Source organism: Drosophila teissieri, chromosome X, assembly GCF_016746235.2.
Source record: "Drosophila teissieri strain GT53w chromosome X, Prin_Dtei_1.1, whole genome shotgun sequence".
NCBI lineage: Eukaryota > Metazoa > Arthropoda > Insecta > Diptera > Drosophilidae > Drosophila > Drosophila teissieri.
In genome coordinates this window covers 12,681,507-12,706,419 of record NC_053034.1, presented here as the reverse complement: position 1 = coordinate 12,706,419, position 24,913 = coordinate 12,681,507, and the positions used below count along the sequence as shown (strand labels likewise).

The window sequence follows — 24,913 nt, the reverse complement described above, 5'->3', positions numbered from 1 at the left end:
GTTGGATCGGAAATCGTTAAGGATACCGGAATCGGGAATCAGAAATAAGGAATCAGGACTGTGCGCTAATCCTGCCAACGTTGTGTTGCATAATTTTCCGACCCGCTGAACCGCCCCTTTTATTTGCATTTGTTACGGTGACCCGCCAAGATTGTCGCCGTGTAATGAAGAGGTCATTCGGTTCACCGGACGGATGGACGGCTGGCGATGTTTGTTTTGGCTTTGTGACAGTCAAAGGATTACAGCGGCCGCGACATGGGCGCGAACTTTGCGGTCCTTTTTTGGTGACACGGTGACAGGATCACACGATCACACGATCAGGCAATCACACAATCCCGCCGGACAGCTGCGCATCCTGGCCGGAATGCGTGGATTCGTTACGATTTCCAGGACATTGGGAGCATCCAGACAATGGGGTTTTCCTTCCAAAAGGATCTGCGCAGGATGCGGTTTGTGTAACGATCGCCGATCGCCGATCGCTGGACACTTTATGCAGCGTCATATCCTGCAGCATATCCTGCTGCATCCGCTGCATGGCGTGATGAATGATCCCAGTCCAGCAGATTCAATGCACAGGATGGGAGTTTTTTTAAATGCCATAGTAGCTTGAGTAAATGAAAATCATCGCAGTAAAGTATTGTATAACTGCGGAATTGGGGAAACTGCGGTAAGCATTGTGGGATGTCCATGGAAAATGTGAATCTGATGTGAATTCCTGGTTGTAACGATCAGTGATATTCATACAATTATCTAATTACCACTATTTTGACATTGTTTTAGAGAGCCACCAATGGAGAAGGACCTCCAAGGACTACTACAAGTAAGCGCAAAGCTCTTAACTGACAAAGGTGGTTCTGATCCCCATCCACATCCCCATTCTCATTGCGATCCTGATTGCGACCCAGTTGCACAGGCAATTCCTTCGCCAAGTTGAAAGATAATGAGCAGCGTAATTGGCGCATTTGGCAAGGACTCGAAGGACTCGAACAAAGCCAGAGGAGCAGCTGCTCTGTGCCAATTGGCACACAATGGAGCGGCACATGCCACACTCTGGCGAAAAGAGAAAAAAATCAAGAATCCGATGAATAGAAAACCCGGCGACCGAAGGGAAGAAGTTGGAAAAAAAAACAAAAAGAAAAAACGTGGAAAACGGGGACAAGTCGGCAATGTACGTAGTACGTAACATTGCACATTGACAACAAGGAAGCGACGCAACAATGGAAAAGTGAAAAATCTCCGGCGGAGGCAACACCCAAAGGACAGCTGTCTGCGTCTCCATCTGTTTGTGATTCGCCGCAAGGAGGACGTGATCCTGCCAGGATCGATGGAACTTGCTTGACACTGAGTATGTCTATGAAAATTAGTTGTAAATTTAAATATAACAATAACTTTTTAATTGCCTGTAAACTTGAAGATGTGAGTATGCATTTGGCAAAGTAGCATTAGCATGTGTCGCATTTGAAATGATGATCCGTGCACAATCGTTTTTCCCCATAAGCTGAAACACACTTTTTTTTATTTTTTATAAATGCAAATCGCGGTCAATCGCGGTAATTGGATTAGGGCCATCCAATTGAATCCGCGCAACCCCTTCCGGCGGCAGCATCCGGCGATCCGCGACCCGCGATTGACCCTTCTCCTGACCTTTCGACCCCTTCGGATGCTGCTGGCCCTTTTCCCCTCGAGGAATGGCCCTTTTGCAGCCCGGCAGAAAGCACCGAAAATTAATTAAGAAAACATCCCCGCGGCCATCCACTGTCCCACGGCGGATTCTCATTACGTTGTTACTTGGCATGCTACTTGGGATCACATCGATGGGCACCAGAATGGGTTCAGGACCTCCTCTTCCAAAGGAAGAGAGATGGAAAAGTGCTTTCCGAAGTTTGAAAGACATGAAAAACGAATTTTTATTGAGGATTATAGCGGGTAACTCAAAGTTAGCTAGCAAAAAAAAACAAAAATGGCAAGCTCTATTTTCATAAATATTTTCTATTTTCATAAATATTTCAAATAATTACCAGTTAAGTTTACATGATTACAGAGTTTCGTGAAAATGCGCTGACTGAAAAGGGGTGTGAAAATGGCTTAATAATAGTTAATTTTCCGCTTGCTACGCCTTCTGAAAAAAGTTCAAAAAAATGGCTTCTTACATTGCTCATTACCCGTTTATTCATTCATTTAAATAAAGCTTATGCACAGTGAAAAAAACCTGATCCCATCAAAGGCTGTGCTGGCAAAGGCACACCCACCCACACTGTGAGCGGTGAAAATCGACGTTAATTTATTTCAATTTTCCAACCATTGTCTGCATACAAACAGTTCGTTAGCAAAGCTAACCAGTTTTCTTGGGAGTTGGAGTTCTTGGAATTGCAGTGGATAAATGCGAGAACGGGACACTTGAAATTGAAATTGAAATTACGCTTAATTGGCGGAGAAACAATGTTGAATGCCGAGGGCATTGGGAAAATGATAAGGAAAACTCCCTAATTACAAACAAGAATTTTCCGGGTGCGCGCGAAATACCGTAGGAAATACAAAGAAAAGGGTTGACGAAGATCGCGCCTGGGAACCTAATAACCCTGATCCCCGATCCACGATCCCCGATTTTCCACCAACTTCGACATTGAAGTTGATGTTGAAGTTTTCGATAAGCCGGCCGGCGGTGGAAAATGAGATATACTCGTACTCGTACTCGTATGCGTAAGTGAGTGTCCCCAACCAGCCATGGATTTTTTAATAAATATTTGACATGGCATTTTCACTTAAGCCACAGCCATGGAAATCCATTGTGTGCAAACAGGAGGTTGGCTAGCAACCCTAAGCGGAAAATTTGTTTAAACAACTGAGCAAATATCGGCAATTCGCCCGCTGGAGAGGGGTAACTTTTTTATTCGTCTGCTATTGGGAAACTCTTCTCATTTTTTTTGTTTTTTTTGGGAAGTTTCTCCCCAAAAAAGCAAGCAAAGAATTGAAAATTACTAAGCCGGCAATCAAAATACAAACAAGAGCGGAAACTCAATGGGAACCATTGTTGTCCAACTGAAGCACCTGAGTTTATGGCGCAAGGACATCCCCCATGGTGACTCCGGGTGAAATGTGCATTTCGCAACACATTTACGATCCTTTATCCTTTACGCTTTATCCTTTATAATCCCTTCAATCGCGCTGTTAACTGCTAACTGGTTTCTGGTTCCTGGTTGCTGGCGCTTTGTTGCTCTAAATAGCCCTTTCCAAATCACTGGACTCGCACAAAGGACTCGCCCTCAATTGCACAACTATTTCGATTCGGAAAAAATCAAATCAAATCAAATAAAATAAAATAAAAGCAGAGAAATGGGGCAAATTGGGCGTGCAGCCAAAGAGTATTTTTGGGTGTATATATTTATACACTTTCAAGGAATCTGAACTATGCAATTGGAAAGGACTTGCATTTAAGCTAACGATTTACTATTTTACAAAATATTACATTTAAAAGCGTAAGCCTACTTAGAAAATATTCGGAAAAATTTGTGCGTTTCCCGAATTTCTCAATCTAAGTGGGCTTTGAAAATATAGTTCAGGATGTGGAATTTACGGGTCAGGAATTCGAACAGAGCACATTTGGCCAGCACCATGAAAACAGCTCCGAAAACTAAACAAAATACGACCGAGAAAAATATTGTACAAAAGAGAAGCAAGAAAATTAGCTTTTCCCGGTGAAAAAAAAACAGTTTTTGATACGTTTATATATGTATATATTTTGTAAAAAAAACCTAAGCAAACGAACGAAAAACTACTTAGTTTAAAACGTAAGTTCCAAATTGAACCCAAACACTCACACAACCACAACGAGAATCAAATCTTAGTGGGTTTAACGAATTTATTCGAAATCTAAACAAAATTCTCGGTTCCAATAAAAATGCAGATTTTCTTTCTACTCTAGGTAAGCAAGCTTTGCAAATAAAATCAGACAACATCGTTCGTCAACTCCATCGATTCAGTTTAGTTAATCGAAGGCAGTTGTATTTTCCCTTTCAAATATTCCCTTTATATATTTGGTTGATTATATTCATGTGAAAAAGCTACTCGACTACCAACATACATTCAAATTGAAAATTTTCATTTTCCCAACGAGAAATACCAATGATTAAGATCAATCATGAACAAGTTCAAGCCACCAAATACGAATAAACGCAGAGCAGCACCCATCAATGATGAGGACGTCTGCGAGGATAAGAAGCGCACGTTGGTGGAACCATTTGGTAAGCCCAAAATGGCAAGCCCATCAGCCAAGGACTCTAATATGATCAAGGATGAGGACAGCAGGATGGCGAAGCCACCAACTCGAATGACTTGCTCATGCCATTCCACGGGGGAAAAGCTCTCTGAGAAGACGGGCCAACAATGGTCGAAGGCAGTGGCACCCCCATTGAACATGAACAATTCCATGTTGGTGGAACCATTTGGAAAGCCCAAGGACTCTAATATGATCAAGGATAAGGACCGCAGGATGGCGAAGCCACTAACTCAAGCTCCAATGACTAGCCCATGCCATTCCACGGGTGAAAAGCTCTCCGAGAAGACAGGTCAACAATGGTCGAAGCCAGTGGCACCCCCATTAAACATGAACAATTCCAAGTTGAATGTGCAGCAACAAAAGCCACCCAAAATACAGGAGAATATGATCAAGGATAAGGACCGCAGGATGGCGAAGCCACTAACTCAAGCTCCAATGACTAGCCCGTGCCATTCCACGGGTGAAAGGCTCTCCGAGAAGACGGGCAAACCATGGTCGAAGGCAGTGGCACCCCCATTGAACATGAATAATTCCAAGTTGAAGGCAGTGGCACCGCCATTGAACATGAACAATTCCAAGTTGAAAAAGCCAGCCAAAAGACTGGAGCTCTGCGAATGTAAGGACTTGCAGTCGGCCGAACCATGTGACCAAGTGACAGGGGCGTCCAGCGAGAAGTCGAGTAAGAAAGTGCCCAAGCAAAGGGGGATAGCACGAGCTCCATCGCAGTCCGAGTGCGATCAGCTGCACAAGGATATTGGCGCCCAGTTGGCGGAGGTGAATCGCCTTTGCGATCAAAATATAGAGAGAAAATGGTCCAGAACTAAGCACTCTGGCGATGAGAGCGCCGAGGGAAACTCCACAGAAGCGGACGACGAAGTGGAATACCAGAGCAATGGAGGTTCCAACGATGAGGCTGGTACTGGGTTCGAACGGGAAGAGTGCGCACGCGACTATGTGCTTGGTGGCTATCATCCGGTGGCCATTGGCGCTATCTTCGTGAAGCGCTACCATGTCATCAAGAAGCTGGGCTGGGGTCACTTCTCCACCGTGTGGCTGTGCTACGATTGCAAGATGAAGCGTTACTGTGCCATCAAGGTGGTCAAGTCGGCGCGGGAGTACTCGGAAACCGCTCGCGATGAGATCCGCCTCTTTTCCGCCATCAACAAGAACGAGAGCCAAGAGAACAGAGGCCACCTGGTCGGTTTCTACAATCACTTTCATGTCTTCGGACCGAACGGCGGACACACTTGCCTGGTGTTCGAGGTGCTCGGCGACAACCTGCTGACCGTCATCGAACGAACCGGCTACAAGGGATTGCCCCTCTGCAATGTCCGACAGATCGCGCGGCAGGTCCTTACGGGCCTGTACTTCTTGCACAACGATTGCCGCATCATACACACCGATCTGAAGCCGGAGAATGTGCTCCTGGTGGCCAACGATGTGAGCATTCGGGCCCAGGTCAGCCAGGCAATTGACAAGTACTTGAAGGACCAAGAGGAGCAGAAACGAACTGGGTATGTAAACTATAAACGGGGTATATACTATGGTTTCCCAACCGAAATCCTTCCGCAGATACAAGCCACCTGCCGTCCCGCACTTTGACTCACGGGACAAATACGACTGGCTCTACAAGAAGACGAAGACGAGCAAGAGACGGATGCGAGCGAGGACCAAGAAGGTAATAGCATTCTTCAAGACCCATCGCCGGCTGCTCCGCAGGCAGGGCATCGATGATCTACTGGGTCTGGCCGAACGTGGCCTCCTCTCGCCGATGACCGCCGCCATGGCCGTCACCGATAAGCTGCCCTTCCTGCCCTTCGCCTTCGACGGGCTGCAGATACTCAGCGATGAGGATGTGGCCACGGTGCAGAAATTGGCCCCCGTCGATCAGGTGGGCGATGTGCTTTGCCATCATCGAAATGTGCGCGAGGATAGCCACAGTGATAGCAACGATTACCTTCTGGATCGGTATCGCGGCAGTACCGTGGACATGCTGGTAAAGAATCCGGAGCTCTTCATGCGATACGTGCTGGCCGAGGTCGTGGCTTTGGATGAGAAGGAGCGTAGCCGCCAGGAGAGACGGAAGCGAGTTTCACGGTCCAGTGGACGTGGCCAGAACAAGAAGAAATCGAGGTCCCGATCGAGAACGGCATGTCACACTGAACATTTGGTATTTATCCCAAGTTTCTATTGTACCTGAATATTTTGTAGTCTACTTTTTGGCGTCCACGTGAACGATTTCAAGGATGTGCTAATCAGAATTCATATTGGAATATGCTATTATTTTCAGGCATATTTCTATGAATTGAATTAACCATTTCATTTTGACCTTCCGCAGGCGGAACCCAGTGACCAAATGATAAGCGAGCCCAGTTTGAGCAAACTTCACCCCAAGGACCCGGCCACCGAGGAGTGCGAGGTGATGGTGAAGATAGCCGACTTGGGCAATGGCTGTTGGTTCGATTACCACTACACGGAGGACATCCAGACCCGTGAGTACCGCGCATTGGAGGTGATCCTCGGTGCGGGATATTCGGAGACCGCGGACATCTGGAGCGTGGCCTGTTTGTTATGGGAACTGGCCACTGGGACCTATCTATTCGATACCCATTCGAAGCGGGGCAAGTACAATTTGGATGAGGCGCACATAGCCAAAATCGTCGAGACATGTGGCGAAATTCCCAACGATCTGATCAAGAAAGGCGCATACTCGTCGAATTTCTTTAGGAGCAACGGCCAACTTCGCCATATCTCCGTCTTGAAGACCCGTAAACTAGCCACTGTCCTGGTCAGAGAGCACGGATGGTCGCATCGCGATGCCAAGGCATTCGTGGCCTTTCTAATGCCAATGCTGACCACCAATCCGGAGCATCGCAACTCTGCTCGCAACGCCTTGGAGCACCAGTTCTTCTACCACAAATTGTGCCCTAAAAATATCTGTAACAGAAACGCTAACAGTAACGGTCACTGTAAATGTGACTGTAAATTTGACAGTAACAGCGACGGGGACAGTGACAACAAGGATAGCAACATATACAAGGATAACAGTGACAAGGAAAGCAACAGTGACAAGGAAAGCAACAGGAACAAGGATAACAACAGCGACAAGGACACCAAAAGCGACAAGGAAAACAACAGCGACAAGGACAGCAACAGCGACAAGGAAAACAGCGACAAGGATATCACCAGCAACACTGATAGCACCAGCAACAGCGACAAGGACAGCACCAGCAGCAGCGACAGCACCAGCATGACCGATGATGACAGCTGCAAATGCCACATAGCCCGCGACTGCAGCAGCATGAGCAGCCTCAGCTCCATCGACAGCTTCTTTTGGAAAAACAGGATGAAATGTCAGATCCAAAACGTCGAAATGGATAAGGACCTGGACCAGGACCAGGATCAGGACCAGGACCAGGACCAGGACCAGGACCAGGACCAGGACCAGGACCAGGACCAGGACCAGGACCAGGACCAGGACCAGGATCAGGATCAGGACCAGGACCAGGATCATGACCATGACCAGGACCTGAGAACAACGAGTCTGATCAAAAAGAATGAAAGATACGAAAGATTGAAAACCAAACCACACACAACACAATTCAAGTTCAAGGACCAGGATCAGGACCAGGACCAGGACCAGGACCAGGACCAGGACCAGGACCAGGACCAGGACCAGGACCAGGACCAGGACCAGGACCAGGACCAGGACCTGAGAACAACGAGTCTGATCAAAAAGAATGAAAGATACGAAAGATTGAAAACCAAACCACACACAACACAATTCAAGTTCAAGGACCAGGATCAGGACCAGGACCAGGACCAGGACCTGAGAACAACGAGTCTGATCAAAAAGAATGAAAGATACGAAAGATTGAAAACCAAACCACACACAACACAATTCAAGTTCAAGGACCAGGATCAGGACCAGGACCAGGACCAGGACCAGGACCAGGACCAGGACCAGGACCAGGACCAGGACCAGGACCAGGACCAGGACCAGGACCTGAGAACAACGAGTCTGATCAAAAAGAATGAAAGATACGAAAGATTGAAAACCAAACCACACACAACACAATTCAAGTTCAAGGACCAGGATCAGGACCAGGACCAGGACCAGGACCAGGACCTGAGAACAACGAGTCTGATCAAAAAGAATGAAAGATACGAAAGATTGAAAACCAAACCACACACAACACAATTCAAGTTCAAGGACCAGGATCAGGACCAGGACCAGGACCAGGACCAGGACCTGAGAACAACGAGTCTGATCAAAAAGAATGAAAGATACGAAAGATTGAAAACCAAACCACACACAACACAATTCAAGTACAAGGACCAGGACCAGGACCAGTACCAGGACCAGGACCAGGACCAGGACCTGAGAACAACGAGTCTGATCAAAAAGAATGAAAGATACGAAAGATTGAAAACCAAACCACACACAACACAATTCAAGTTCAAGGACCAGGATCAGGACCAGGACCAGGACCAGGACCTGGGAACAACGAGTCTGATCAAAAAGAATGAAAGATACGAAAGATTGAAAACCAAACCACACGCAACACAATTCAAGTTCAAGGACCAGGATCAGGACCAGGACCAGGACCTGGGAACAACGAGTCTGATCAAAAAGAATGAAAGATACGAAAGATTGAAAACCAAACCACACGCAACACAATTGAAGTTACACTAAAGTGCGCCTGAAGCTATCTATCTTAGAGGTTTTACATGAGTATTTTCTTGGTTTGCTCATATTTCATTGTAAACTATTAACAAATATAGCCAAGCTGGCAGCACTGCCGGATCAGCTGATTGACTTTTGTGTCCCATCCCTAGAAATCAACGTGCTGGTGGAAGTGGAAGCGAATTGAAATCGCGCGCTGCTTTATTCGCTTGTTTATGCCAAAGTCCATGGCAGTATTGGATCGGAACGGCAATTAGTCGTCTGGAACTGGACAGATTGGCTTTGTGACACCATTAGCCAGTGGATTTCCTAGTGAGTTTCGAGTACGAGTTCCCTACAAAGTTGTATTCTAGCACAGATATGGAATAAAAAATATGTAGGGCTTTGTTTGTTATGTAAAAGTCGTATCAATTATCTGGCGCGTTGATAACAGCAGCCACTCAGCTGATAAACATACACAAAGCCCATGCGGAAACAATTGGAACGACCCCACAACACCGCCACCCACCACCCACACGCACCTTGGGTTGCCGCTCAAGGTTGCGCTAGAGATGAGCGGGAAGCAGTGACTGCTATCGTGATTGCTATCGCGACAAATCACAGTTTCACGGAATACCCAGAAAAATAGTATACATTTACCACAGGACTACAGATTATGCGCGTTATATATGGGAGCTAAATATATATACATAGTTCACTATTGAATACATGTTTTAGTTTTTATATTATACTCATGTAACCGAAACATTTGCTGTCAAAGTGACACTGCTCTGCGCATCTCTATCACCCATATTCGTTACTGACGTTAGCGCCAAATTCGAAATGCCAAGAACAGAAATCCGAACGTAACAGCGGTCATATCGCTTATCTAGCGCCGGCGGGAGATAGTGGCTACCTGCTCCTCCTCCTCGCTCTGTTCCGCCCATCGCATCCGATTTGCATCGACGTTTGGAGCCATGCGGCTTGCTCACCTGTTTCACCTGTCTTTTCGCCTCGTTTCACACTCACAGCATGCCCCGGGATTGGCTTCACCCCGCACTGTGGATAAACTGAGACGCTAAAGCCGCCGTCGTCGCCTCCGCCACGCCCACCGAGGGACAGCACCCAGATCTCCAGTTGCGAACTAGTGACGCCAACGTGGTCGGCACCCGTCGTCTTCAGCAACGTCGTTTTCGTCGAACTGCGAGATTATTTAATGTTGGCCACCGGTTTTCTGGCTCGCAGAACCGTTCTTAACCAGCCGGCGTTCAATTCATGGAGCACACTCCTCCGGACCGCTAGAAACCGACCCACATCCACGGTTGCCGCAAGAGTCCCACTAAAAGTTCAGTCACAGCGGCAATTTACAAGAGTATACTCATCGTAAGCGTTGAAAGATATATGTATTTAACACATGATTGATAACTACTTGTATTCCTTGATGCAGCTCCAAGGCTATGGACACACCAGCGGATGTATTCCGCGGCATTACGGATCGATTTGCCGGAGTCACAGTCGATGGGCGCGAAGAGAACGTGGACAAATCAAGTTTTCAAGACAAACTGACAAGTAAGACAAAAAGATTTTAAAACGAAATATTTACAAATTTAATTTAGTTTTCTTTGTCTGCAAAAGTTGCTATCAAAAGTTGATTGAAAGTTTACTTATCTAAAATTGAAGTACCAAATTCAATTTCAATAAAATATCGCTACTTTCCATTTTTATCAGTTTAAAAGTTAGCTAACTATCAATACTCATAGACAATAAACAACTCATATTATTGATTAGATCTGTTACCAAGTGATATTTTAATGATAAAATACCTTTTAGAATCGCTGAACTTTTGGACGACGAACAAGAACCGGGCTATTTGGTTCCGTGTGTACAAGGAGCAGGCCGATTGGGTGCCCATTCTGGCGGAGAACGGCTTTGATTTCCACCATGCCAAGGCCGGAGTGGTGGTCATGTACCGCTGGCTGCCGGAGGACGAGTCCAGCAACCTGCCCACCTACGCGCACACGCTGATGGGCGTGGGCGGACTGGTGATCAACGAACAGGACGAGGTGCTGGTGGTGTCCGAACGGTTTGCGATGATACCGAACAGCTGGAAGCTGCCCGGCGGCTATGTGGAGCCGCGGGAGAATCTCATCGATGCGGCGATACGCGAGGTGGTCGAGGAGACGGGAATACGCACCGAGTTCCGCTCAGTGGTCAGTCTGCGGCATGCCCATGGCGGCACCTTCGGATGCTCCGACATGTACGTGGTCATCGCCCTGAAGCCCCTGAATTTGGACTTCAAGCGCTGCGAGCGGGAGATAGCGCGCATCCAGTGGATGCCAATCGCGGAGTATGTAAAGCATCCGCATGTCCACGAGACGAACAGGCAGTTCGTTCGCACCTTTTTGGACTACCAGAAGCGCGGCCTGACCCTCACCTGTCGCGACGATGTGCACCAGGTGCTGAAGAAGAAATACAACCTGTATTACGTGGAGGGGGAGCAGCAACAGCAGCAGCAGGATCAAAAGAATTTGTGAGACTTGTCGGTGCAGTGGCCAAATCCTTAGTGCAATTTCTATTAAGTTCTTTCTTCCAAAAGCCAGCAGAAGCACAAGTGCACATTGAAATGTTTACAATGTAGTTATTAAATGCTTTTTTTTTTGTATATATTTACATGCATATATAAATTAAAGCTCACACAACCTTACACAACATTTTCTTTGGATACCATTCATAAACGGCAATCCTGTTTAAAACATTATATATTATTTTGAAAATGATGCCCAAAAATGGTAAATATTATATTTCCTTAGGAGGTAAGCCAATTAAGATTTACATCAAAATAGCTACTGCCAGTTTAGAATAAGCTTAAAATGCGTAAACTTTGGAAAAGTGTAGTCAATGATTTGTATCCATTATTAAACAATTATTTTTTGTTCTAAAAGTCCACGCAAATGTGATGAAAATAGAAATAAAAACATGTTAAATAAAACCAAATGAAAAACGAAGGTATTTTTAACCAGTTTAAGTGAAAATCGTTACATCTACAAATTAAATATTTTATTAGCGTATATTACCAACAATTTCAAAAGAGTAATCATCCTATTTATCAATTTTGATTAAACTATACAAAATAATGTGAAAGTTGCATGGAGCTCAAAAATGGGGTAAGCCCCTTTGGCTCGAGTGTAAATAAATGTATGATTAATATGTTATTGGCAGTTAATCAACCTTTTTCCTAGTTTATTTTCAATGATATCCAAAAGCCAGAAGTCGCACAAATGAAACGAAACTCGCATACGAAATGGTTCTAAAAAGTTGTTGTTCAATCTACTTGAATTTCCAAACAAAACATAGGCCATGCTATCGGGTCAAGTTAATTTAAAACTCTTTTTCATGCGAATCCCATTTATAGCCCCGTGGCCTCGGATACAGGCCAGATGCGGCAGAGCACGCGGCTCCGGATGAGGCCCACCGGAATGGGTCCGTAGTAGCGGGAGTCCGAGCTGTTGCCCTTGTTGTCGCCCTCGATCCAAACGTATCCGCGCGGCACATAGTCCTTGACCATCACCGGCTTCTTCTTGTCATCCGCACTGCCGCTGTACTCCGCCTCCAAGGGAATGGGCTTCTGGGTGAGCACCTGATCACCGGATACGGCCACGATACGCTTGCAGATGAACTGGTCGGCATTGATGGGCGATATGGCGATGACTATGTCGCCGGCCTGGTAGGTTCGCCAGTGCTTCGACAAGCGCTCGGTCAGCAGAACGTTGTCCGAGTGGAGAGTGGGCTCCATGGACGGTCCTTTGCACTGCAAGTGGTCAATGAAAATCAATAAAATTGCACGTACTTTCTGTTTCGGTTTCTTTTAAATTATATGAAGTGGAAGTACCCAAGAAACACAACTGAGTGGAAACACTGGCCGTATGATGTGTATAGCAAGTACCCTAATGCATTCACACGGTGCATGTGATGCTGGAACACGTACGGCAAGTGTACCCACCCAGGAACATCATCCTAGACGCCTCACCAGGACGAAATCACCGATGTACTCGAAGGTGCAGTGTGTGATGGCCGCATAGGCCACCGTGTACCGCATCAGGCGGCCCAAACGGGAAAGGATCTTCATGGCGGCGATTCCGGCGTTGGCTGCTCCACATGCGCCCGTTATCAGAGCATCTCCCGTGTCCAACGACCTGTTATTCTGCCGGAAAGTGCTCCTCCAAAATCGAATGTTTATGTTGTGTAAAAATCAGGGCTGCACAGGCGGCGCAGCTGAGCGGCCAGCCAGGGATGCCGCAACAATAGTTTTGATCTCAAACGATAAATTTGGTGTGGCGCCAATTTTTAAAAACTGATGAGCCAAATAGGTAAACCAAAATTTAGCACATAAAACCACATATATTTATTTTCACTTTTCAATTTTGACTAAGTCTGCCAGGCATGGCATGTGTGGAACATATGTTTATGTTTCAAATACATCTAACATCCATTTGTCGTATATTTCATGCAGGTCTCCAATTACATTGTTTTAACTTACGATTAGAAATACATTAGTTACATTGAGAGAATTGCTGGGAGAAGGTGGTTAGTCAAACCCAAAACGTGCACAATGAGATAAATCCTGGAAGTAGACACTCATTCATATATCGGCCTGCATGTATGCAATATATACATCAGTATGTGTATATTTGTATATCGCGTGTAAGCGTCACAGAAATCGTAAATTACGCTAACTAAAGGCAAAATAAATATGCAGCAGCTACTGACTGGAACGAATCGCTTGAATTTCAATTAAAAAATCTATTAAATACATATTGTCGGGTGATGTCACCACCCGTCTAACTAAAATATATCAAATAAAATCAACAATCTTTGCAATAACGCATTAAAAAATAATCAAAATCCTACTACGGCCTATTTGGCCTATTTTGCCTAATGCCCATATTTCATCTGATCGCAATTCGTCTTCAAAGTTCTGTTTTAGCTTGGAATCAAGAGTTGTCTCGTTTAGTACTTTTTGTTGATAGATGTGGCGCCGGAAGATCCTGGACTGCATCCTATTTACTCCAATTTCTTGCCGCTCACCGGCTCTGACTTCTGGCGCCTCTCCTGCCGCTCGCGCACATCCACGGCCGCCAGATCGATGCCCGCCACGTAGGCGTGCATCACCGAGATCAATGCCTTGAGCACGGCAAAGGGACCCGTGAGGAAGGCGAGTATCTTGAAGAGCGATGCGCCGAATACTGCAATTGAAGGGTACAAACGGATTAGATAAGTTTCGCTAGCTGGAATGCTAAGTGTGCGTATGTGAGTGTGTATACTTACTCAGCGGGCCGTAGGTGAAATTCAAGAGGTACAAGCACACGTAGAACAGCTCGTTGACGCAGCACATGAATGTGAGTATGTCCTTCTGGTAGTACAATCGCATTATGAAGTTGTCATTCACCTTGTGCGAGCTGCGTCCGACCACAACGCTCCTGCAAAAAAAAAAAAAAAACAAAGGCGCAAGCCATTAGTTTGAAGTCCTTGACAAAACCGTCGTCCTGTGTCCTGCCCATTCCCCACTTACGTCTGCATGAAGAGCCAGTGACAGGCCACGTCGATGGCGATGGACAGCTGGAACCAGAACATGTACCGGGGATAGAAGTAGGCCAGGGTGACTAGAAGGCCGGTGGTGCCGCAGCGATCGGTCAACTGGTCCAGCATGGCGCCAAAACGAGTGCCTGTAGGTGCAAATGAGTATTTAGTAAAGGTTCCATTATTTAATATTAAATTTCTTAATATTACGATATATTTTTGGAGGAATATCCTTTTGGAAAGACTCTAAATCATGCTGATATAAGATATAACAAATCTATCTACACGATCATTTCTTTATAAACCTCAAAATTATATGTTTGATACCCCTGCAGTACACCACTATATCATAAACATTGTCAAAGATATTCATATGGCATTTGTTTCTTAGAAGGCTTCCTAATGGCTCTCCATAGTTCCAAGGCAATATTAGCCCTGATTTCTGTCTATTCTATGGCCCCACGTCATCCATCGATTGGCTATCCAGCCGTGACCATATCGGGCTCTCCAGGGCGTGCCCACAATGGCAAAATATCGGCAGATAACCAATGCGGAGACAGGTGTTTGCAATGCGTTAGCGGCCAAAGTGCGCGCACAAATCAGATACAGCTGCTATAGGCGAGCATTTAGATATCGAGGGCGCATGGGTAATGCTCACTTTGGTTAAAGGCTCGGGCGGCGTGTCCATCGACGGCGTCCAGGAGGGCAGAGGTTACATAACACCAGCCGGAGATCACATAGTTGGTGGACATGAACCAGAAGGCGATCAGGGCCAGAACGATGCGGGCATAGCCTGGAAAAGATCAATATGAATCAACACATATGCGTGCATCATATATGTATATGGTTTTTGGTGCGGAATCATTGGGGGTGACTCAATTGGGTGGACGACGCTGCTCTTATCGGTGAACTTGCGCCCTGCATTTCACAGGTTGCCAAACAGCGCCTATTAATCCAATTAGGAGACACTAGAATCGCTATTATTGCGCCGCATAAATCGAACATGCGATTTGTTTACCTAGCTGGAACAGGGAGTAAAAACCAAAAACAGCACTCACCGATCAGATTTGGCACAAAGATGAAGACGTTATCGTGCTCGGCAATTGCCATTTTGTTTCGCCTCTTTGGTGCTTGGTGTGTTTTGCGATCTGCTAGCTTTGCGGCTTGTTTTTATCCAATTAAATGCCAAAAGTACTGCAACAAAAACGGTGGAAACAAAATTTGCTGTATCTGGTGTGACCGCAGCGTGACCTTTAGAAAATACTAACAAAGCTTTGCGAAAAATACCAATTATACTGGCCTACAAGATTTCAGCCGGCTTCCACTAGCACACATCTATTTATGGTTTCAGTTATTTCGCAATTAAAATTTAGTCATTAAATTTCTCATTATTTGCATTTTTGCGCATGTATATAATTTTAAATTAATCAAATAAAAGTTGTTGTTGCTTAACATGAGCAACAAAAGACCGGGTAACGCGTTTTGTTGCGTCTTAATTGCGGTTTAACTGCGACTTGAATGCTGTTTTGATGCATTTTCGGTGCTGTTAAGCAGTGTAAGCCGCTTTCAAGCTAGTATATTCCTCAGCGGTCCATGGCATGGTCATACCGCCCATGATAAAGTTTCCACAAATAACAATAATAACACAATATAGACGAAAATAATGCACAAATAACGCGGCCCCAAAGAACCTGCGCGGTGAACCAAATGCTGTAGCATGGATAAACTCCGCGGCGGCACTCTGGTCGGAGGTGGATCCCCCAGCGGCGCGGGATCGACGACTCCGGGTCAGGAGCACCAGCAACTGGAGCAGTATCAGTACCCCAAAAACCTGATCGAGCAATATCTAAGGGCCTCCAGCAAGATCAAGAAGTTCGAGCGGGCCGGCTTCTTCAAGTGAGTAGTTACGGCATAAATATGGTACTTACAGATACGCTGGGCAATGAGATATGTACATGCGTAATTCTATAGGTACGCTGCATTTCCATTCATTACGTTTCATTATTAGAAAATCATTACCCACCTTATAATAAAGGCCATGACAGGGTTTCGAACTGAATTTGTATGATATTAATAAAGTATAGCAATCTGTCTGAAGTTCTCTTAGAAGTTCTTAAATCATTAAATCCCCGATCTCAATACTCCAATGCTTTTCTGATTCCCAGACGCTTTGCGCCCAGCGTGGTCGATGTGCAGGCGGACTTCCAGCGACTGGCCTACAGCTTCGAGGAGTCGGGCATCCTGCAGTACGCGGCCATGTGCCACATTGGGTATGCCAAGTGCGAGTCCTACGGCGGCGCACCGCAGCGCGAATCGGAGGCCTATCTGCGGGCAGCGAGATCCTTCCTGGCGGCGCACAACGAGTCCGGGCAGCTGCATCTGCGCACCCGCCACTCGGGATTTCGTGAGGGAGCGCTCCACTGCTATCACCGTGCAGCGGATCGAGCGGTGGACGGATGCGTCTTTAAGGCGGCCATTCTGCGAGAGTTGAAGCAGCTGCAGCGCCAGCTGGACAGCACCAGCAGCTTCGCCTCGCCCACCCATCAGATCCACGACCTGGAAATCAGCGCCGAGACGAGTGGCCAGCGTGGCGATTTCCGCAGCGCGCTGCAGCACTACGACGACATTGTAGATAATGTTTACGAGCGCCGCGGTGCTGGCATGTACGGTGAACTATTGCGGCGCGTTGAGGTACTGCGTCTGTTGCTCCTAGTCCATTTGAACCTGCCTCCCGCTCGCCAGTCACCCGCCCACATCAAGCTGATCGAGTACTACTACAACCTGGCGCAGTTTGAGTCGCGCCCCTGCTCGGCGGACGACGGGGGTTCAGCGGAGCGTCCGGGAGCATTCGTGCCCGAGCAGCAGCAGTATGCGCTGGCGGAGATTACGTGTGCCTGGGTGGAGCGTAAAATGTGCGATCTAAAGCATCTTCTACGCGATTTTGGAGCTGAATTCGGATCATTGAGCGGCGTAGAAAGGCAGCTTTTGTCGGTAATGCATGCGGAACTGGCCAGGAGCTACTAGATTATAGACCTAAGATCGTACTGTACATTATTTACTACTGGATCATTACCACTGAATAGCACATATAACTATCGCTTAAGTGTAACCAAGTCTACCAACTAACCTTTGAACGTGCCTACACGCATAACAATTAAAAATTAACAAACGAAAGACCAGGTGAATGCAGCAATAAAGCGAAGGTGCGAAACGCAATAAAATGTAATAGGATTTGAGCGATCACGCTTGAGATTTGTACAATAAATAAAGGAATACGAATGATAATGCGGAGATACAGATGACTAACAAAATTTGTTTCTTATCAATCCAACAGATGTTTTAGAAACCATTAATAAAGAAGCCAAGGGATTTGCAATATTTTGGTCATTTAAATTGTTTATTTACCTTGTCAAGCAACTTCTGTTTTTTTTTTCTTAGCAATTTTTCAATTAAGTTAGCTAATTAATGCAACACTCTTCGGGTGCCACAACTGATATTCAGAACCTAGTCGCATAGATTTCTACATCGCATTGTATGTTTCGTGATTTGTTTGTGTTTGCTTACAAAACGTTTTGTTTTTCGCTGGAGCTTACAATTCCAATTTGTTAAATAACCTATAATATCTGTTTGTTTATGTAATTTGTAAATTTTCATATATGTATATATTTATATATGTACGTTTCATGTAATACCCATTAATCCTTCTATGCCTGTTACACATTTCCATTTACTTTGCTTTGTATTTAAATCGAATATTGAATCGCTAAGCACTCGCTGTTGTCTTTGTCGAATCCGCGGGCAACAAAATCACGGTTCGGATTTGGGAGGGCAGTTTAACATCGTTTCTCACACGTTTTGGTTCGACTCGCTTAATCAGAACGTTAATTACATACTTCTGTTGTTGTAGTTTAAATTGTTTAATTTGTAAATATATAGTTAAGGCGTAAATAAATTACAAAAAATAAAATATATTTTTATATATATGTTTACATGAAACCTAGCGAAGAATTAAACGAAATTATATAAGCGCAAGATCACAAGCAGTTTTGTAGTTGGTTGGTTGTATTTATAAGTTATAGTTCCCGGTCACTGACGTTGCTGTTGTCTGTCCACTTTGTTATTGTATATATTTATAATTTTTATTTTGTTTAATTCGACACGTAAAAAGAAAAAAATTCAGCTAAAATTTGTGTGTTGCTGTTGAGTTATCAACGGTTGTGTTATGCATGGTTGTTTGTAATTGGTTTGGTTTGGGTGTTCTAGTTTTATTGTTGTCGGTAGGTTTTGCCGATCGAATTGCCGTTTACATGACTTCACTATAGCGTATTGTAAACTCAAAACTAATTTCGCACAGAATGGATTGCAGCGAACGGGCAGCCCAATAGCCGGATGTCGCCCGCCGCCTATTGAAGAGAAAGGATAGTGGTCTGAATGTCCTTATGGTTCGGGGATGTGGGTTGTGTTTTGGGTGCGCGACTGTGTGTGTGCGGGTGTGTGGCCGTTGGCAGTTATCCACTAGATATAGGGTATCTATCGGATATCATCTACTTTCCCGCCTTGGCCTTCTTCTCGTTCTCGGAGGTGATCTTGTTCTTCAGATGGTCCTTGTAGTCCAGAATGCCACCCTTCCACTTGGTCACCGTCTCCTTTTCGCACACCCAAATCTCCTCAGCCACCTAGAAACGAAAGAACAACAATTAAAATCATGCTCCTCGTTTCTTTTTTGGAATATTTATACGGTTATCTACGGCTAAGGGGAAAAATAATCAAAAGTTGAACGCTTACCTGATTAATCAGACGGAAATCGTGACTAACTAGCACCATGCCGCCATCGAAATCGTTGATCGCATCCGCGAGCGCATCGATGGTCTCCATATCCAAGTGATTGGTAGGTTCGTCAAGTAGCAGAAGATGGGGCACCTGCCAGGCCAGCCAGGCGAACACCACACGACACCGCTGGCCATCGGAGAGCTGACGGATCGGACAGACCTGCTGGCGACCAGTAAGGCCGTAGCGACCAATGATCTTACGCATCTCCTCCTTCTCCTTGACGTCGGGGAAGGCTCGCATCATGTACTCCAGCGGACTGGCGTCCAAATCGAGCAGCTCGTGCAGATGCTGGTGGTAGCGGGCGATACGCAGATGGGAGTTCTTGCGGATCATGCCGGAGGTGGGCACCAGATCGCCATAAAGCAGCTTTAGCAACGTGGACTTGCCAGCTCCGTTGGGTCCCACCAAAGCGAGACGTGTGTCTAGATCGATACCGAACTCCAGATTCTTGTAGATCCACGGTGTCTCATCGTTGTATCGGAAATTCACGTTCTAGGGCAAGCATTTTATTAGTTAGTCAACTTTAACCTTTTACCAAAGTCATTAAAAGAAACCAACCTGCACCATGATCACGGGTGGCGGCACCTTGCCGCACGATGGGAAGTAGAAGTTGAGCACCTTGTCGTCGGACACCTTCTCGGTGAGTCCCTGTGCCACCATCTTGGCCAGCGTCTTCTCCTTGGACTGCGCCTGTCGCGCCAACTTGGCGGAACCGTGACCGAATCGAGCAATGTAGTTCTTCATGTGCGAAATCTGATCCTGTTCCCAGTTGTACTGCTTCATCTGGTTCTCCAGCAGTTCCATGCGGGTGCGCACAAAGGCCTCGTAGTTACCAGTGTAGTACTTGAGTCGCTTGCTCGTCAGGTGAATGATGTTCGTGCAGACACCGTTGAGGAAATCCTGCGAGTGCGAGATGAGCACCAGGATGCGCTTGTATGTCTTGAGCTCCTCCTCCAGCCACACACAAGCGTCAAGATCCAAGTGATTCGTCGGCTCGTCCAGCAACAGCAGATGTGGCTTCACAAACAGAGCGCGGGCCAAGGCGATACGCATACGCCAACCACCTGAAGGGCAAAAACAATATTACAAATTGGTTACATATGAAATCTCTTCGTGCACAAAGAGTTTTACACACCTGAGAAGTCCTTGGCCTGTTTCTGTTGCATGGCCTTGTCGAAGCCGAGACCGTGAAGGATGCGGGCCGCCTTGACCTCTGCCAGATCAGCGGACATATCGTCCAGCCGCTCGTAGATGTCGATCAGCTGCTCCTGGGCATCGTCCTCCTCGCTCATGGCCAGCTCCTCGGCCAGCTTCTCCAGCTTAATGCGCTCCTCGTCCACCTCCATGACGCACTGCAGGGCACTCTTTGAGCTGGCCGGGATTTCGCGCGTCAAGTGGAAGATGTCGATGTGCGGCGGTACGGGCACCTCCCTGCCGCCAAGGCAAGCCAGCAGCGAGGATTTACCGCATCCGTTCAGGCCAATCAGACCGTAGCGACGTCCGCAATTCAACTCCAGCATGGTGTCCTGCAGCAGCTCGGAGCCAAAGAACGTGATCGAAAAGTTGGCGATCTTGACATCGCGGGAACGCGGATGCACCGCCAGCGATCCGGTGCAGGATCGGGCCTCCGCACTGATCCGTGCCTCCTCCTCCAGCTTGGCGCACAGCTTCTCCTCCTCGGTCAGTTCGCGTTCCGGAACACCGTTGGCCTTCTTGGAGGAAGGTATCTGTTGGATCTTCTTGTTGCGCGCATCCTTCTTCTTCTGCGCCTCGCGTTTCTTCGCGGCGGATGACATTATTCCGGCTGCAAATGGATCAAATCGGGATATTAATACTTTACTGGTATTTTGTTCTCTGTCGGAGATTTTATGTCAATCTTTCTTTGCCAAAGGTTTTCTATATTGTGTGTTATTCAGTCGCCGCCAGTAATGACAGTAAATTAAAATCATTGAGTTTCTACGTTCTATATTTTTTGAAAAACTTTTTTTTAAGAAGTTTCTGGAAAGGGTTAGATATTTCCCACAAGGTCGTAGACCCGGAACAGGTTTTAAGTTATGTTGTGGTTGTCTTATCTACGAACGCCAGACACACGATCGTATTTTTTTTTTTTTGCGTTGATTACCTTAGGAAGATTATAATAAAAGAACACCGAGACTTCGACGACTCAGTATTACCGATCTAATCGTTGAAACGCGTATTGACCAACTTTTAATAATATTGAAACTAAACCTTATGCTCAAAAACTGAACCCTTGCAATGCAATATCGATTTGCTACCTAATGGGAAAAAAAACAGTTTTGCCATTCGTACTTAGCAGTTTAAAAATTTATAGTCAAGTACAAGATATCGATTCAAAATTGTTTACTTTGCACACCCCAAAATTCTATTGTTCTTTGTTCGTTTCCTTTTGTAGGCTAGTTGAAGTTGGTTACATAGTAATGCTCTAACAAATTATTATATTTCCGTATTTATTTACCATACATTTTAATTTAAAGGAACATTTTGCAGATCCTGGGCAGCACTGTGCCTGTTCTTTTGGCGCCTTTATTTCTATGGGCAGCACTGGTCAATTTACAGGATCATGTTCAAGGCCACCTGGATGTGGATTTCCCGCTCTCTTTCTCTCTATCTCTCTCTTTCTACCTCGCTTCCTTCCCGCCCACACTTGCATACACATAGATCGCGTGTAACCAACTGTTTCAACAAAGAACAAATAAAATCTGAACTCAATTTTAAAATTAGACAGCGTCAGCAAAAACTCAAAAATTTCCACTGTGCTGGCTGCGCTCCACTGTGCCTCTCTCTGCCTCCCTCACACGCGCTCTCTCTTTCTCTGTTGCCGAGGGGAACACTTCTTCCTCTTCTTCTTGCGGCCGGGATGTCTGAATGGGATGCATGATTCACTGGGACACTCTGGCCACAATGAAGCCCATTGATGGCAGTGGGAAATTGCAGGAAACGCGGAAAAACTGCATTGCACGATCTGCTGTCACTATCAATCGCCCCCTCTCCCTCGCACCCACACATACACCTGGCCGATGTTACAACACGCACACACGCTTACACGTACACAGACACGCATTCAGGCAGTCGCAGAAATGGTAAAATTGCATGTGTGTTGCGCTGCGCACATTATTGAATTTTCCACGGCGAGATGACGACGATGACGGTGTGCAATTACTCACCTTGGCGTCGATTGGACTTGACTGATAATCAAGGATGATGGGTTAGGTCAGCGCGAAGGAGTATCCTTTGAAGTTCGCGAAGGATAACGGTACGGCGACGGCAACGGAACGTAACGGAACAGATCGGTTCGTTTCGGATCTCGCACACACACACGCACGCACGGAGCAGCTGCTGAAAAGTGCCTGCTGCCTGTTACCGTTTTCGGTAGAAAAAGAGAGAGACGACTGAACGGAACAGAACGGGAGAAAGGTTCCACGTGGTGGCGATGGCGTTTGGCACGGAACCCGCGGAGCGGGAGAGCATTCGGTCTCCAGTGCGGCAGGGTCACACTGGGGCACTTGGGCACTGGGCACACTGGCAGAGGAAGGCACTGGCTGGCGATACTATCGGTAAGAATCCGTATAAACTATTTGTAAATTAAAGAAACAATGTTTTTGATTGCATATATAAATTTTATTTTTGTATTGATTGAATATCCATAGTTTTCATTCGCTTAAATTAACTATATCAAGACTAGATCAAATATATTGTAAATTACAATTAATATTTTGATTTCATTAAAAGATAAAGAAATTGGCACATTGCAATTCCTTTGAGATTGGAAATAACCAACTTTTAACAATGTAATGTTTTCATTAAAAGATAAAGAAATTGGCACATTGCAATTACTTTGTGATTGGAAATAACCAACTTTTAACAATGTACTCCTTAAATATCTAATATTATAAAATATCTAATATTATAAATAAAATAATTGTAAGAATGTAATGGGCTGCAAACGATATATCTGCAGACAACGCCTTCGAAATTTAGTCACATTCAATCCACCCATCGGCTGGCCACACTAAACAAGTGTAAACAAAAGTTGTGTTGTGTATTTTATTGGCCCAAAAAGGCCCCAATTCGGAATTGGTCATGTCGAAGCTGAGCGACACCAAGATCCCGATCACGGAGTTCCTGGAGGCATACCGTCGCCAGCCGTGCCTCTACAACTCCCTTCTGGACTCGTACAAGAATCGGGTGTCCCGTGAGGAGGCCTACGGGGCGATAATCCGGTCCCTAAAGATACCCCAACTGACGGTGGTGGACATAAAGCTAAAGATCAAGAGCGTACGTACCGTCTACTCCAAGGAGCTGCGCATCTGGATGCGCGAGAAGGAGCTGGGAAGAAGCTACGAGCCTAAGTTATTTTGGTTTAAGTTGGCCGACTCCTTCCTGCGCTCCGTTTCCCTCTCCCACTGCAAAAGGGTAGGATTTCTCGATCTGTATTCTGGTTCTTATGTAAATCTGACCTCTGGCCCACTTGCAGGGAAAAAACAAGCATGCTAGTGCTCCACCAACGCCAGTTAAAACGGAGGAGACGACGCTGCTGCCCCCGAGCAAACTTCTTTTCACTGCCGCCGCAGATATTAGTATGAGTGAGGATGCGCTAGAGGAGGAGGATGCAGAGATGGATGCGGAGCCAGAGGAGTGTCCTTCGGAGCGAAGCAAACCTACAGCAAGCAGCTGCATAATTTCAATGGCTGCGGAAAATACTCGCGCCAGCAAAGCCGAGCTAATCTTGGATGATTCCTCACTCTGCCTGGTGGAGCAACCACAGCATGAGCACCATCCTCAGGGGTGCAGCAGCTCCCAACAGCTCCCACCCACGCCGGCACAACGAAAACCTAAGTACAATACGAGTCTGGACTCGGCCGGAGAGGATGAGTTAATGATTTTCGGCCAGAGCATCGCCTCCCAGCTGCGAACCATTCCGGATTCATATTCTCGATCCGTGGCGAAACTGCGCATCCAGCAGGTGCTGTTCGAGGCGGAAACTGGGCAGTTTCAGAGCACCGAGGTCAATAGCACGCCGCTCCAACATACCTTCTAATCCATAAGTCTAGATTAAGGCCAAAAAGTTCGAGTGTTTACATATGTGTTCATGTATTCCCTGTGCTCAGTTCTCGCAAATCCCACAGGAAAATGCCACCCTGGTCTATTTATAGGGGATGTTCAAGCCGTTTGTCGTTCAGTAGTCAAGTTAATTTTTAAGAATGACGATTAAGTTTAGAATGTAAATAACACTACAAAAATAAATACTTTGTAAGTAGTAAAACCGAGGAGGGCTACATTTTTGTATGAGAAAGAGTTAAACTCGCCTGAATTCGAAATAAAGAAATACACATTTTTAAATTCGGTGATAAAAGAACTGTCGATAGTTGTACAATTATCCAACCTGTTCGATTTTCAAATCAAAAGGAAGGCAAATTTAAAAAAAAATGTATTATAGCGATTAAGTATTTTAACTATCGATACATTTTAATATACATTTATTCAAAAGTCACCAGGCTGCGACTTTCAACTTAGATTCGATTAAAGTTTGATTTAATGTTGGG

General features: G+C 45.9%; 7 protein-coding genes across 13 annotated transcripts; 4 read left to right on the top strand and 3 right to left on the bottom strand.

The window, feature by feature from the left end:
• Positions 1 to 3,606: 3,606 nt before the first annotated feature.
• Positions 3,607 to 9,091, top strand: LOC122625267. 6 transcript variants are annotated; one of them, XM_043805301.1, is made up of 5 exons: positions 3,607 to 3,788; positions 3,923 to 5,790; positions 5,849 to 6,446; positions 6,615 to 7,901; positions 7,968 to 9,091. In XM_043805301.1, the coding sequence occupies exons 2-5, from the start codon at positions 4,139 to 4,141 to the stop codon at positions 8,970 to 8,972; spliced, it is 4,542 nt and encodes a 1,513-aa protein (XP_043661236.1). In that variant the 5' UTR covers positions 3,607 to 3,788; positions 3,923 to 4,138; the 3' UTR covers positions 8,973 to 9,091. The 6 variants fall into 6 exon arrangements, with proteins under 6 accessions (XP_043661236.1, XP_043661234.1, XP_043661235.1 ...); XM_043805299.1 differs by having other exon boundaries at positions 7,962 to 9,091; XM_043805300.1 differs by having other exon boundaries at positions 6,615 to 8,201; positions 8,262 to 9,091.
• Positions 9,092 to 9,136: 45 nt separating this feature from the next.
• On the top strand, positions 9,137 to 11,646 carry LOC122625269 (nudix hydrolase 2). The gene is made up of 4 exons (XM_043805304.1): positions 9,137 to 9,275; positions 9,974 to 10,325; positions 10,390 to 10,511; positions 10,773 to 11,646. The coding sequence occupies exons 2-4, from the start codon at positions 10,159 to 10,161 to the stop codon at positions 11,474 to 11,476; spliced, it is 993 nt and encodes a 330-aa protein (XP_043661239.1). The 5' UTR covers positions 9,137 to 9,275; positions 9,974 to 10,158; the 3' UTR covers positions 11,477 to 11,646.
• A 598-nt stretch (positions 11,647 to 12,244) lies between these two features.
• LOC122625271 (mitochondrial inner membrane protease subunit 1) lies at positions 12,245 to 13,331 on the bottom strand. The gene is made up of 2 exons (XM_043805306.1): positions 12,970 to 13,331; positions 12,245 to 12,750 (listed from the first exon to the last, which is right to left on the bottom strand). Exons 1-2 carry the CDS (start codon positions 13,066 to 13,068, stop codon positions 12,349 to 12,351), a joined length of 501 nt encoding a protein of 166 aa, XP_043661241.1. The 5' UTR covers positions 13,069 to 13,331; the 3' UTR covers positions 12,245 to 12,348.
• A 374-nt stretch (positions 13,332 to 13,705) lies between these two features.
• On the bottom strand, positions 13,706 to 15,750 carry LOC122625270 (CDP-diacylglycerol--inositol 3-phosphatidyltransferase). Its single transcript, XM_043805305.1, has 5 exons — positions 15,578 to 15,750; positions 15,178 to 15,312; positions 14,512 to 14,665; positions 14,268 to 14,419; positions 13,706 to 14,185 (listed from the first exon to the last, which is right to left on the bottom strand). Exons 1-5 carry the CDS (start codon positions 15,627 to 15,629, stop codon positions 14,004 to 14,006), a joined length of 675 nt encoding a protein of 224 aa, XP_043661240.1. The 5' UTR covers positions 15,630 to 15,750; the 3' UTR covers positions 13,706 to 14,003.
• Positions 15,751 to 16,100: 350 nt separating this feature from the next.
• LOC122623855 lies at positions 16,101 to 17,999 on the top strand. Its single transcript, XM_043803216.1, has 2 exons — positions 16,101 to 16,415; positions 16,685 to 17,999. The coding sequence occupies exons 1-2, from the start codon at positions 16,237 to 16,239 to the stop codon at positions 17,541 to 17,543; spliced, it is 1,038 nt and encodes a 345-aa protein (XP_043659151.1). The 5' UTR covers positions 16,101 to 16,236; the 3' UTR covers positions 17,544 to 17,999.
• Positions 18,000 to 18,763: 764 nt separating this feature from the next.
• LOC122623854 (ATP-binding cassette sub-family F member 2) lies at positions 18,764 to 22,768 on the bottom strand. Its single transcript, XM_043803215.1, has 5 exons — positions 22,535 to 22,768; positions 20,485 to 21,153; positions 19,908 to 20,413; positions 19,305 to 19,841; positions 18,764 to 19,195 (listed from the first exon to the last, which is right to left on the bottom strand). The coding sequence occupies exons 2-5, from the start codon at positions 21,143 to 21,145 to the stop codon at positions 19,064 to 19,066; spliced, it is 1,836 nt and encodes a 611-aa protein (XP_043659150.1). The 5' UTR covers positions 21,146 to 21,153; positions 22,535 to 22,768; the 3' UTR covers positions 18,764 to 19,063.
• Positions 22,769 to 23,373: 605 nt separating this feature from the next.
• Positions 23,374 to 24,710, top strand: LOC122624420. Of its 2 annotated transcripts, none has more exons than XM_043803952.1 (2): positions 23,374 to 23,645; positions 23,845 to 24,710. In XM_043803952.1, exons 1-2 carry the CDS (start codon positions 23,451 to 23,453, stop codon positions 24,406 to 24,408), a joined length of 759 nt encoding a protein of 252 aa, XP_043659887.1. In that variant the 5' UTR covers positions 23,374 to 23,450; the 3' UTR covers positions 24,409 to 24,710. The 2 variants fall into 2 exon arrangements, with proteins under 2 accessions (XP_043659887.1, XP_043659886.1); XM_043803951.1 differs by having other exon boundaries at positions 23,374 to 23,783.
• Positions 24,711 to 24,913: the final 203 nt, after the last annotated feature.

Bases quoted from the DNA above. Each gene is read 5' to 3' on its own strand.
- LOC122625267 (XM_043805297.1), top strand. From the start codon at position 4,139: ATGAACAAGTTCAAGCCACCAAATACGAATAAACGCAGAGCAGCACCC. The intron at 5,791-5,848 runs GTATGTAAACTA...ATCCTTCCGCAG, and splicing joins GAGGAGCAGAAACGAACTGG to ATACAAGCCACCTGCCGTCC. The intron at 6,447-6,614 runs GTATTTATCCCA...GACCTTCCGCAG, and splicing joins CATGTCACACTGAACATTTG to GCGGAACCCAGTGACCAAAT.
- LOC122625269 (XM_043805304.1), top strand. From the start codon at position 10,159: ATGTTGGCCACCGGTTTTCTGGCTCGCAGAACCGTTCTTAACCAGCCG. The intron at 10,326-10,389 runs GTAAGCGTTGAA...TCCTTGATGCAG, and splicing joins TTTACAAGAGTATACTCATC to CTCCAAGGCTATGGACACAC. The intron at 10,512-10,772 runs GTAAGACAAAAA...AATACCTTTTAG, and splicing joins TTTTCAAGACAAACTGACAA to AATCGCTGAACTTTTGGACG.
- LOC122625271 (XM_043805306.1), bottom strand. From the start codon at position 13,068: ATGAAGATCCTTTCCCGTTTGGGCCGCCTGATGCGGTACACGGTGGCC. The intron at 12,751-12,969 runs GTGAGGCGTCTA...GACCACTTGCAG, and splicing joins ACATCGGTGATTTCGTCCTG to TGCAAAGGACCGTCCATGGA.
- LOC122625270 (XM_043805305.1), bottom strand. From the start codon at position 15,629: ATGGCAATTGCCGAGCACGATAACGTCTTCATCTTTGTGCCAAATCTG. The intron at 15,313-15,577 runs GTGAGTGCTGTT...GATCTTTTCCAG, and splicing joins CTTTGTGCCAAATCTGATCG to GCTATGCCCGCATCGTTCTG. The intron at 14,420-14,511 runs GTAAGTGGGGAA...TTTTTTTTGCAG, and splicing joins CACTGGCTCTTCATGCAGAC to GAGCGTTGTGGTCGGACGCA.
- LOC122623855 (XM_043803216.1), top strand. From the start codon at position 16,237: ATGGATAAACTCCGCGGCGGCACTCTGGTCGGAGGTGGATCCCCCAGC. The intron at 16,416-16,684 runs GTGAGTAGTTAC...TCTGATTCCCAG, and splicing joins GAGCGGGCCGGCTTCTTCAA to ACGCTTTGCGCCCAGCGTGG.
- LOC122623854 (XM_043803215.1), bottom strand. From the start codon at position 21,145: ATGTCATCCGCCGCGAAGAAACGCGAGGCGCAGAAGAAGAAGGATGCG. The intron at 20,414-20,484 runs GTGTGTAAAACT...TTTGCCCTTCAG, and splicing joins ACAGGCCAAGGACTTCTCAG to GTGGTTGGCGTATGCGTATC. The intron at 19,196-19,304 runs GTAAGCGTTCAA...TTTCGTTTCTAG, and splicing joins ATTTCCGTCTGATTAATCAG to GTGGCTGAGGAGATTTGGGT.
- LOC122624420 (XM_043803951.1), top strand. From the start codon at position 23,451: ATGTCGAAGCTGAGCGACACCAAGATCCCGATCACGGAGTTCCTGGAG. The intron at 23,784-23,844 runs GTAGGATTTCTC...GCCCACTTGCAG, and splicing joins CCCTCTCCCACTGCAAAAGG to GGAAAAAACAAGCATGCTAG.